At 40.5% G+C, this 12213-nt stretch overlaps 1 protein-coding gene across 1 annotated transcript in view; it reads left to right on the forward strand.

The window, feature by feature from the left end:
• The first annotated feature begins 3509 nt into the window (after positions 1–3509).
• LOC141073591 (membrane-spanning 4-domains subfamily A member 15-like) overlaps positions 3510–12213 on the forward strand; it is a 231052-nt gene continuing 222348 nt past the window's right edge. Inside the window, exon 1 of the mRNA XM_073560879.1 lies at positions 3510–3641. Within this exon, the coding sequence (XP_073416980.1) occupies positions 3510–3641 (132 nt within the window). The remainder of the gene's footprint in view (positions 3642–12213) is intronic.

The following is a 12213-nucleotide window of genomic DNA, read 5'->3' on the forward strand; positions in this document are numbered from 1 at the left end:
CTTATGTTAGCTCCGCTCCCACTGCTCCCCGCTCCCCGGCTGTACTCACCGCCCCCGCTCCTGGTCCGGCTTCCTCCTCAGTCTCTGCCTTGACGCGCGCCCCCCGCTCTGCGCGCTTTCCGGCAGCTGGCCTCCCGACGCCCTCCTCCACTTCCCTCGGCCGCGCGCATGGTACCTCTGCGCACGCGCCGGAGGGTTAAGTCGTGCGCCTATAGCCGCCTGTCGGCGTGACCTGCTCGGACCTCCTCCCGACCTATCAGAGCCCTCCACCAGGTATTTCAGGCCGCCCTCCCCTAGTGGAGGCGCCTGACTATTGAGTTATTGTCTCTTGTGTCTAGGCCGTGCTCGCTGCTGTTGCAGCTGCTCTCCGTTTAACCCTCTGTGCTGCCTGCCTTTGTGCTCTCTGTCTCTGTGCTCTCTGTCCCTGTGCTCCCAGTCTCTGTGCTTCCTGCTGTGCCATAGTGTTATCGCCTTGTCTCCTGCCCTCTGTTTAACCCTCGGTGTCCTCTCTCCTTTTTAGTTTTGCTCCCGCTCCTGCCTCCTGCTGGTTCCGCCGTCCCACCGTCTCCTCCTCGGATCTTCCACCACTCCTCTTCATCGCTCACCCTCTTGAGCCGACCCCTGGTCCTGGCTGCCGTGGCGCTTGAACTCCTCGAGTCTGTTCCCTAACGGTCCCTGTATAGGGGTCGGTCCACTTGGTGCGCTCGCTCGGGGAGGGTTCGGCGTCACGGTCCAGTGGGTCCACTCTCGCTTCCGGCATCCGAAGTGTAACAACTTACCTCCAACCGGCTCCCCGCTGTCTGTCGTTGATCGCGCGAGATCGTGCAGCTCCTTTTCTCATCGGGCGCTTCGTGCTGGGCTTCCTGCTGGCGCCGACGAGCGACGCGTGGACGCGGACGGGAGGACGTCAGGATCGCCGCGTCTGAAAGGTAAGTAACGACCGCTGTATCGCTGCTGCATCGCTGTGAGATCTGCCTGTGTGGCAGCTCACTAGCGACCATTTAGCGATACACCAGCGATCCTGACCGGGCCGTATCTTGGTCGGGATCACTGGTGCATCGCTAAATGTAAAGGGGCCTTTACACTTAAACTTTAAATGGGTTTTTCAGAAGGGAAAACAAGTTTAGATAATGCATTCAAAGTGGTTTTAAAAAAAAAATAACATAAAGGAAGGGATTCCTCATCAATTTTCACCCTCTCATGTTCCAACACTTATCTGTTCCTTGCTGGTTTCTACTTCTTGATCCCATCATGATACAAGACAGACGTCAACTCGGGCAATCACTGGCTGAAGTGGGACAATTCCTTGCATTTCTTGTGTTTACAGACAGAACCATTTAGTAGAGACCAGAAGGAATTAGATAAATTGATTATCTAGGAATAGGAAAATACCCATAAAGTTAATGTCATTCTAAAATGAATGTGCATTGACCATTAAATATTACGGTCACTGCTAAGAAAATCATCCATTGTCTCAAAGGAATCTGTTACCAAGTTTTTAGTTTTAGTTATCAGAAAGGATCATGATGTAGGGTCAAAGACCCTGATTCCAGTGATGTATCAGTTACTACTAGCTGCTAAAATTTTAATTACAAACTGATTTATCTTCTGAAGATCTACAATGTCTCTGAATGCTGAGCTCTGTACTGATTGGCAGCTTTCTGTGTACACTGTGCATAAGCAATTGGTGGTTTGGTGGGGTTATACAGTCCTCATGAATATGGAGGACTAATTGGCAGCAGGTTTGCTAGTCCTCCAGTGATAATCTCCTGTTGAGAAAACTGATTTTATGAAAGCGAAAGCAAGCAGCCCAGTAAGTGATACATCACTTTACTCAGGATCTCTATCTCTACATTATGCTGCTTTCAGATTAGGCAGCAAAAATTGGTTGACAATTTCCCTTTATTAATAAGGTTGAGAGCCTGATTTGTACTTAAATATCAGAGTGATTGTTTCTTTACACTTGTTTATTTAAAAAAAATCACATCTGTTGTCTCATTGCTTTCTTCTCTTTTGTTATTGATTTGCCTATGTGTGAAAATGGAGCATGGTTGATGGATGTTTTTCTCACTAAACGTTATCTGGTTAAAAAAATATATAACATTATAAATACATTTCTTAATGTCTTAAATTAGCAAATTACACACATTTTGTCTAGCAATGAAACAATTGTGGTACAATAAAATTACCTACAAAACTAGTAGGACAGATGCCTATGAGCACATGTGCAGCATAAAGCTCTGGTGCTGTCACTGGAGACAGTATATGTTACAAAACGACCGGCATTTTAATTTACTGTCTGTAGTAATTACCTCCCTAGAGAAAATAAACCTGATTTGCTACTTAAATCTATTTTGAAATTTATTTAATGACATTTCTTTTTTTATCTGTATCTTTTTTTATTCCTGGAGAACTCTTTTAAGGTCCCATCAAAATTTGTATCCCATTGACATATTATAGTCATCATATTATACAGTACTGTGTACTTAGAATTGCTCATTTTCCCTTTCTACCCAGTTAATTCTTCTCTTTTCCATTAGATATATGACATCAAGTGATTAAAAAATGTCTAGCTGAATCCTAAGCTCTATGTAGAAACAGGAGGTCAGTTTTTCCTATATGACCCACCAGTCACTGCCAAAGTCTCTGGGTCAGGAGGTGTTGAGGGGAAGAGGGGAATGATTTCCGGGGGGACAACAAACTTCCTGTTTCTACATAGAGCAGAGAAAACAGAAGAATTATTTGGGTAGAAAGGCAAAATAAGCAATTGTAAGTACATAGTGGTATGTAACATGATGATTGCAATATATTAAGAGGAGAAAAACTTTGATGGGAGAAGTGCTTATTTAAGCATTGAAATAGGAGAGTAGTATTAAATCTTTTCTTTTCCAAAACCTCTCTGAGCACTTTGCCTTTTTTACCTCTTGAATAGAAAGAAATAAGAAATGTTTATTGAAAGAATAAACATTTTTTTTAATAAATCAGTACTACACACAAAACTAAGAAACTCTGTAATGTATCTTATCAGATGCATCTGTTTCTTTCTATTACTAGACTGATCTTTCATTCTCAAAATTCTCATTTCACTGGTGATACAGGAAAGATGTATATCTTTGTACCGTGTTAGCCAGTAGATAGAAAAATACATTTAGAATTGAGAGTCCTCAGTGGTTGATACCTTTTATTGGCTAACTGAAAAGAAGGTAACACATTGCAAGCTTTTGAGACTACTCAGGTCTCTTCATCAGGCATATAGACTCAGATTTTGTATTAGTCAATGCCTGATGAAGAGACCTGAGTAGTCTCGAAGGCTTGCAATGTGTTTCCATCTTTTCAGTTAGCCATTAACAGGTATCAATCACTGAGGACTCTCAATTCACTGTTAACATCTGTATTCTGTAAAGATAATTGCTACTGATGAGATTCTGTGAAAGAGAAGGAAGATAATAAAATGAGACATTTTTACAAAGTCACATTTTTTGCCTTTAACTTTTCAGAAACTTTATACAATGGGCATGGTGACAAACAGTGGAAGGATTCCGGTTGCAACATCATCGAACTGGAATCCACCTTTATTGGCTCCTCCACAAAGGCCAACATTTCATCTAGTTTTTCTCAAAGGACAACCAAAGTCTCTTGGGGTAAATGGATAAATTTTGACTGAAATTGTTACTTAAAACTTCAAACTTCTAGCACCTTATTTATGGTTGAGAAAATAACAAATCCTCTAATGAGAGAAATATGGTTGACATTTCCTGAGCAGAATAGCACACAGATGTTGTTTTGTTTATTAACTGAAGGTGTTTTTTTTCCTTCAAAATGTTTGATAGTGTGCCATTTAACCTTGTAGTGATGAAGACAATTTTGACCTTAACCCCTTTACCCCCAAGGGTGGTTTGCATGTTAATGACCGGGCCAATTTTTACAATTCTGACCACTGTCCCCTTTTGAGGTAATAACTCTGGAACATGTCAACAGATCTTGGCAATTCTGAGACTGTTTTTTCATGACATATTGTACTTCATGTTAGTAGTAATTTTTTTCCATATAGCGTGCGTTTATTTGTGTAAAAAATGGAAACTTCGTGAAAATTTGGAAAATTTTGCAATTTTCAAACTTTGAATTTTTATGCCCTTAAATCAGAATAATATGTCACATAAAATAGTTAATAAATAACATTTCCCACATGTCTACTTTACAACACCACAATTTTTTTTTATTTAGGAAGTTATAAGGCTTAAACATTGACCAGCAATTTCTCATTTTTACAGCAAAATTTACAAAACCGAAATTTTAGGGACCACCTCACATTTGAAGTCCCTTTGAGGGGTTTATATGGCAGAAAATACCCAAAAGTGACACCATTCTAAAAACTGCACACCTCAAGCTGATCAAAACCACATTCAAAAAGATTATTAACCTTTCAGGTGCTTCACAGGAGTTAATGGAATGTGAAAGGAAAAAATGAACATTTTACTTTTTTTCACTAAAACGTAAATTTAGACTAGTTTTTTTTATTTTCACAAAGGTAACAGGAAAAAATGAACCCCAAAATTTATAATGCAATTTCTCCTGTGAACATGCTGATACCCATATATGGGGAAAAAAACACATTTTAGGTGCAAGGCAGAACTCGGAAGAGAAAGAGCACCGTTTGACTTTTTCAAACCAAAATTGGCTCGAAATGAGATTGAACACCATGTCGCGTTTGGAGAGCCCCTGATGTGCCTAAACAGTGGAAACTCCCCAAAAGTGATCCATTTTGGATGCTAGACCACCCAAGGAACTTATCTAGATGTGTGTTGAGCACTTTGAGCCCCCAAGTGTTTAATTAAAGTTTACATTGATTTTTTAGCCCCCAATTTTTTATTTTCACAGGGAGAAATTACAGGAGAAATTGAACCCCAAAAGTTTTCCAATTTATCCTGAGTATGCTGGTACCCAATATTTGGGAGAAAACCACTGTTTGGGCATACGTTGGCGCTCGGAAGGGAAGTAGTGACGTTTTGGAATGCAGACTTTGATGGAATGGTCTGCGGGCGTCATGTTGCTTTTGCAGAGCCCCTGATGTGCCTAAACAGTAGAAACCTCCCATAAGTGACCCCATTTTGGAAAATAGACCCCCTAAGGAACTTATCTAGGTATACCTAAACAGTGGCAATGCCCAACAAGTGCCCCCTTTTGAAACTAATCTGCTGTTTCCTGTTATGTAAATTTTATAATGTGGCATTCATGAGTTGTGTAATATTTGTCTGGTTGCCGTACGTCAGTTGTGTAGGGTTTGTCAGGTTGTTATACATTAATTGTGTAAGTCAGAAATAAATTTAGTAGTGCATGGAGTTGTGATACAGTCTGAAGCATTCTTTCATACACAGACCAGGTATATTGGGGCAGGTGTCGCATTGATAAATGGTGTCCTTGTGTATTTTCCTTTTGTAACACACCCTTTTGATCAGGGCCTTGATCACTACCTCCTGGAACTGAAGGTATGATGTATCGGTGTGGCCTGCACATTGTGACAGCAGGAAAGCGTTAAGCATTGCCATCTGTACAATGTGAACGGCCTGCTTTTTGTACCACACCTTGGTATTTCTCAAAGCAATGTACGGGTGGAGGAGTTGATCAGAGAGATCAATGCCCCTCATGTTTTGTTGTATCCCAGTACACAGTCCGGTTTGCTGACTTGTGCAGAGGTACCTCATACAGTGCCGAGGGCGCTGCCATCACCGTGTATGGTGGTCAAAAAAAAGAGATCCCTCTTGTCCTTGTACTTGACCACCAGTCAAGACCACCAGAGCATGTGCACTGCAGTACTCTGCTCTGCCCTCAACAGGGCAAAGCATGGCGCCTGTGCCGGAGCCGCGATGGGAAGCAAAGAAGAGGACATCATCGCTAGAACATGGGAGGCGCTGGACCGGACCGTGACACCCTTCAGACCCCAACAAGACCCGGACCTCCCCTGGGTGAGTATAATATAACTCGTTTTTCTTCTCTTTAAGGTTACATCGGGGGGCTTATCTACAGCATTCTGCAATGCTGTAGATAAGCTCCTGATGGCGGTGGCAGCATCTTATATACCAAAAAATAGGTGACAGATTCCCTTTAAGCAAATTAATGCTGACTGATGCCCCTGTAAAAATAGGCTCGGTGACTTTAAGAGTCACGCCTTCATAAATGAAACAAGATGTGTCTGCTTATGTGTCACATACCACATGGGCAGCTAGGCTTGTTAAATGTTATAATGACATTTCCCAGTGAATGCATTTGTTTTGGTTAAAAGCAATGTTAAAGTTGAACATAGCCCAAGTGGGTATGGAACATTTTGGTCTGGGGTTAATTATTTTGCTTTATATACAAGTCATTAACCTGGAAAGGATGTTCCTTAACATATTTCCCAGCAAAATCCATTTTGGTTTCGTTTTGGTATGTTTTTTGGTGCACCGGTAAAAATGGCATGAAACTCTGAAAAAATTGTTTAAAACTGTGAACTAGGAGTCAGGAATGCTTACAGGGGCGATCCCCATGATGTCCCCGTGTCATTTGAGCAGTGTTTCCATCATTTTCAGATGTTTTTAGAGCCTAAAAGGACCCCCGGGGGGATTGCGGTAGAAATGCTTGGGTCTCCCATAAACTTACATTGGGCTCGTTGTTCTGTCCAAGTACCCGAGTATTCCAATTTGCTCAACCTGAACAACGAGCACCCAAGCATTTTAGTGCTCCCCCATCACTATTAAGCACTTAATTATACATCTTGTTTGTTCTACCCAAGTGCATGACTTTACATTTATCCCCATTAAATCTCTATTGTCATCTGCAAATATTGAAACTCTACTCTCTATGCCCCTACAAGGTCATTAAAAATGATGCTAAAAAGAAGCGGGCCCAATACTGGCCCCTATGGTACCCCACGGTTAACTGTGGCCCAGTCCGATTGTGCTCCATTAAAAACCACCCTTTTCTTCTTATCTCTGAGCCAGCTCTTAAACCACTTACACATATTTTCCCCTATCCCCATTGTTCTCATTTTATGTATCAACCTTTTTTATGGCACCGTATCAAAAGCTTTTGATAAGTCCATGTACACCACGTCCACTGCATTTCCTTGGTCCTTGGTTACCTCTTCATAAAAGCTTATCAGATTAGTGTGACAGGAATGGTCCCTTGTAAACCCATGTTGATACTGGGTCATGAGGTTGTTCTTCAGATACTCCAGTATAGCATCTCTTAGAAAACCCTTTCAGGATTTTACCCACAGTAGAGGTTAAGCTTACAGGGATCACTTTTAGATTAAGAAGTCAAATGTTAGTCAAAAACAAGTATCATGTCTAGCTAAATAAAAATTGTTTTCCCCAATTTTATGTAAATTAGGTTACTTGTGCTTTTTCATTGCTTTTTTGAGTGTTTTCACTTATTTTTGGTATGTTATGGTAAGTTGCTTTGTTTTTGATATATCCTGGTATTTGGCTTTCACAAAACATTATTGATACAGTTATGTGCGAATTACATGATTTTTTTATTTGTTTCCACAGTGGAATCACTCTAAAGATACAGATGAGTTTTTGACCTGTGGATTTTCTGCATTTAATGCAATTCTATGAGGAAAATCAGCAAGTAAAATTCAGTGCACCCCAGGTCAGTTTACACAGAGTAAAGAATAGCACAGTGGGCTATAAATCCATTCCACTTTGCTGAAACTATAAGGCACCACGCCTTTTGCACAGCAAAGACACACAGAGTAAAAAAAATCATTAGAAACTAATTATGGGAACGTAACCTTAGGCATCTTTTTAGTGCACGAAAATGTGGCCAATCACATTTGTGAGCATGCTTAAAGAGACGGGACACCAGTAGAACAGACACCAAAAGGAGTCCAATGTGACTGCTTTATTATACTGAGTGGTTCCATCAAGTGTTTCGCCTGAATCACAATTTTTGGAGACTAAGATGGAAATATAAGTGCTCTGTTGTGAGTTCATTTTCCCCTTCGTCACTGAGGTCGGGTGAACTCCCTATTCTGGTAAAGGAAGGTAATGAGCCTGATTATCAGGCACCTGAGCCTAATGAGGATGACTGGCTGAGTGGAGTCACGGACTGGATATAAGGCTGCCGACGCCCTTCTGCCCTGCGGGTGATTTCTCTGTGGACTTCTAGGACACCAGTCTGATTCCTGCTCCTCTAAAGTTAAGTTTTCTGCTTTGCCTGTTAGCATTTATGTTTTGTTTTTGTTTTCCTTGCTTTTCTGGATTCTGCCATTCCCTGCTGGGGTGAGCCGAATCTCCTTTTGCCTGTAGCTCTGTCTTCAGAATATTCCTGAGTACTGACATAGCTTTTTGGAAGCCTAGCGTCTTCAGGGCCTTTTTCACTGTCAGTCTGTTGGCTCTTATTTTCATAGGGTTTTTCACGGATTGCAGACAGCAGAAAAGCAGTCCTTTTCTATCTAGTTAGCTTGGGCCCCGTCTTTGCTCAGTCTATCTTTCTGCCTGTGTTAGTGTTTTCCTATTGCTTCACCGTCATTATATGTTGGGAGCTGCCTATTGCTTTGGGGTCTGCTCTGGGGCAGTTTAGATTTCCCCTTTCTTTCTTTAGGCCTATTTAATTCTCCGGCTGTGATCGAGGGGTCTAGGGCATCGTAGGAACCCCCCACGGCTACTGCTAGTTGTGTTGATAGGTTCAGGGGTCTGCAATCCGATAGCTGCCAACTTCTCTGGTTTTCTGGACTTAGCTAGCATTTCTATTTTTGCCTCCTACGGTGACTCAATCATAACAGTGCTCAGTGTGGAGCACAGGATAAATGTGAGATCAAAAATTGTTATGTACCCAAAATGTTACCAATAGAAACTTCAACTTATCTCACAAAAGACATGTCCCCTCTCAGGGCCATTATCTGTCGTTATCTGGCAGTAGTTTCCAAAGATGTGGGTTCTCACAATGTTCACGAAGAACCACGTAACAAATTGTGGGAGCTATTTTTACATATTAATCCTTGTATATGAAAAATTTTAAGCTAATAAACATTACATTTTTACCACCAAAATATTATACAATATTTCCAGGGCCTAATATTATGCAATTCTATGAAGCACCTGTGGTTTCAAAGTACTCACAACACTCCTTGATGAATTCTGAATTCCTAGAGCCATGAAATTTCTAAAACGTGGTCACTTGTAGTGTTTTTTCTGGCACCTAAGGGGCTTCGCTAATGATGCCCACAATCTATTTTAACATAATCTGGGTTCCAAAAGTGACATAGTTTTCCTACCCATCCGATCCTGACCATGTGCTCAAACAGTAGATAGCAGCAAGGGTCCATTTTCTCTATTACCCCTTGTGTTAATTAAAACTTTAAAGCCAAAGTAACATTTTAGTGGAAAAACCTTACATTTTTCGCTTTCATTGCCCATTAATTGATAAAGTTTGTGCTTTAAAAATGCTCACCACACCCATAGATTAATTATTTGTTTAGATTCCCAAATTAGGTCACTTGGAGGTGTTTCTGCTTTTTTGGCAACTCAGGGGCTCTGTAAATACAAGATGGTGTTAAAATTTACACTCCAAAAATCATATAGTGCTCTTTGCTTTTTAAGCCCTGCCAAGTGCCAATCTATTCCTTTTAACCCTAGTGAAAATTATAAATTTGGAACTAAAACAACATTTAACTGCAAAAATATAAATTTTTCATTTTCATGTGTAAATGTTATGAATTCAATGACGTACCTATATAGATGAAGTCCTTGATTGGTCTAGTTAAAAAAAATGGGGCAATTGTGAGTATCTGAAAATTTGACATGGTGTCCACAATCTACTAGAATCATAGAATTTTAGAGTTGGAAGCGACCTCCAGGGTCATCGTGCCAATGCAGCACAGAATTCACTAAACCATCTCTGACAGATGTCTGTCCAGCCTCTGTTTGAAGACTTCATTGAAGGAGAACTCATCACCTCTCATGGCAGCCTTTTCCTCTCATTGATCACCCAGACAGCTATTAAGTCTCCTCTTAGCCTTCTTTTTTGCAAGCATTCCCAGATCCTTTAAACATCCCTCCTAGCTTTGCATCGTCTGTAAAATTGATCAGTTTACCTTTAGTTTCCTTATCTAGATCATTTCTAAAAATTATGAATAAAACTGGGTCCTGCCATTATTTCCACTTCTAATAGCAGGGTTCTCAAAAAAAATTCATTAGCTGCAAATTTTTTCCCCTGGCTGAAAATTTACTCTAAATTTACTCTCCAAAAATAATGCCTTTTCCTTTCCAAGCTCTGCCATGTGCCCAAACTGCAGTATTTGGCAACATTTGGGATATTACCACAGGATAAATGATGTAATAAATATTGGGGTCCATGCTCCCCTATTACCCCTTGAGGAAATGAAAAAAATACAGCTAAAGCAATATTTTTTTCGAAAATAATAAAATTTTCACTATTTCATTCAACTTTAATTTTTAATTAAAGCAATTTTTAATTGCTTTAATTTTTATGTGGCACTTGAACAGTTAACAAATTTTCTGATAGCATTTTAGAATATTTTGAGTGGTGAAGTTCTGGGTATTTTCCAATATATTGACTCCTCAGAGTCAAAAATAATCCCAAAATATTCTTTAACTACATAAATAGTAAGAAACTAAAAAATGATATTGTTGGTCCCCTTAAAAATATTCTGGGTGAAATGGTGGATGTGGATGAGGAAAAAACTAATATGCTAAATGACTTTTTTTCAACAGTATTTACACAAGAAAATCCCATGACGGATAACATGATGAGTGATAAAACAAAATTCTCCATTAAATGTCACCTGCTTAACCCAGCAGGAAGTACGGCGAGGTCTAAAAATCACTAATATTGACAAATCCCCGGGCCCGGATGGGATACACCCCCGAGTACTGCAGGAATTAAGTACAGTCATAGATAGACCATTATTTTTAATATTTAAAGATTCCATAATAACAGGGTCTGTACCACAGGACTGGCATATAGCAAATGTGGTGCCAATATTCAAAGCAAAAACTGAACTTGGAAATTATAGGCCAGTTTTTCTCTATCACAACAACATTTTAAGCTATAGGATAACCTCTCTCCTTGAATCCAAAGCTATATAAAATGTATATCCAATGGATATTATTTATTTAAAGCTATTTTGTTCATACAAAGGATATATTGTTACTGTAAGTCAAATTGTGTGCAATCAGTAACGTTAGGTAGCAGGTAGCAGTTAACGTAGTCCCCACAATCAATATTACTAGCGTTGGCCTAGTTTAACCTAATAAATAAATAATTTTAAAAGATGATGTGGTGTTCCCCCTATTTTTGATAACCATCCAATGTAAAGAAGTGAGCTTCAGGCTTACATTAGCAGTGTGGGAAGGTTCCTGGTTATTGGGCCCTTCCCTGCCAAAAAATACAAGCCCACAGCTGCTCCAGATTTGGTGCATCACATTAAATATGGTAATTCTGGTGCATTGCCTGGCTCTTCCTGATTGCCCTGGAGTGGTGGCAATCGGAGTAATGGTAGTTAGGGTTGATGACAGCTGTGACTTGTCAAAAATCACAGCTGACATCAGGCTCTGGGGTTAGTAATGGAGAGGTGTCCAAAAGACAACCCCATTACTACTCCTGTTAAAAAAAATAAAAATACACACATACAGAAAAAATACTTTATGTGAATAAAAACTCCACACTATCCCTCTCTCACCAATTTATTGAAAAAAAAAAAAAAATCTAATGCAAGTGTAAGGGACACTAAGGAGTGTCCGTAAATGTGGAAAGGAGATCAAGGCCCTGATGCAAAGACAGCAGGTAGAGCTATCTGGCGGAGAAGTTGGCAGCATCAGAGTGAGTGATTCATTCCCCATTGGAATACACCCAAGGAGTGAAATGTTAATTTTGTGTCCGGCAGCCATAGGCCTCATGGGAAGAGACTATCAAGCTCTGGTAGAACCAGTGTATTCTGAGAGTAAGCCCACTGTCCTGACAGCAAGAGGGTAGTTGATGTCTGCAAGGGGAGGGTTGTGCTCACAACCCAACACCATGCAGGACACTTGGCATTTGCCACACAACCCCAGGATTGGCAAATTCACCACTGGCACCCTGTGCTCTTCACAGATCAAAGCAGGTTTACACTAAACACATGTGCTAGACATGACAGAGTCTGGAGACGCTGTGGAGAGTGATCTGCTGCCTGCATCATATTTCAGCAGGTTTGGCAGTGGGTCAGTAATG

This window comes from Dendrobates tinctorius, unplaced genomic scaffold (assembly GCF_039654945.1).
Source record: "Dendrobates tinctorius isolate UK_male_01 unplaced genomic scaffold, ASM3965494v1 ptg000308l, whole genome shotgun sequence".
In the NCBI taxonomy this organism is placed as follows: Eukaryota; Metazoa; Chordata; class Amphibia; order Anura; family Dendrobatidae; genus Dendrobates; species Dendrobates tinctorius.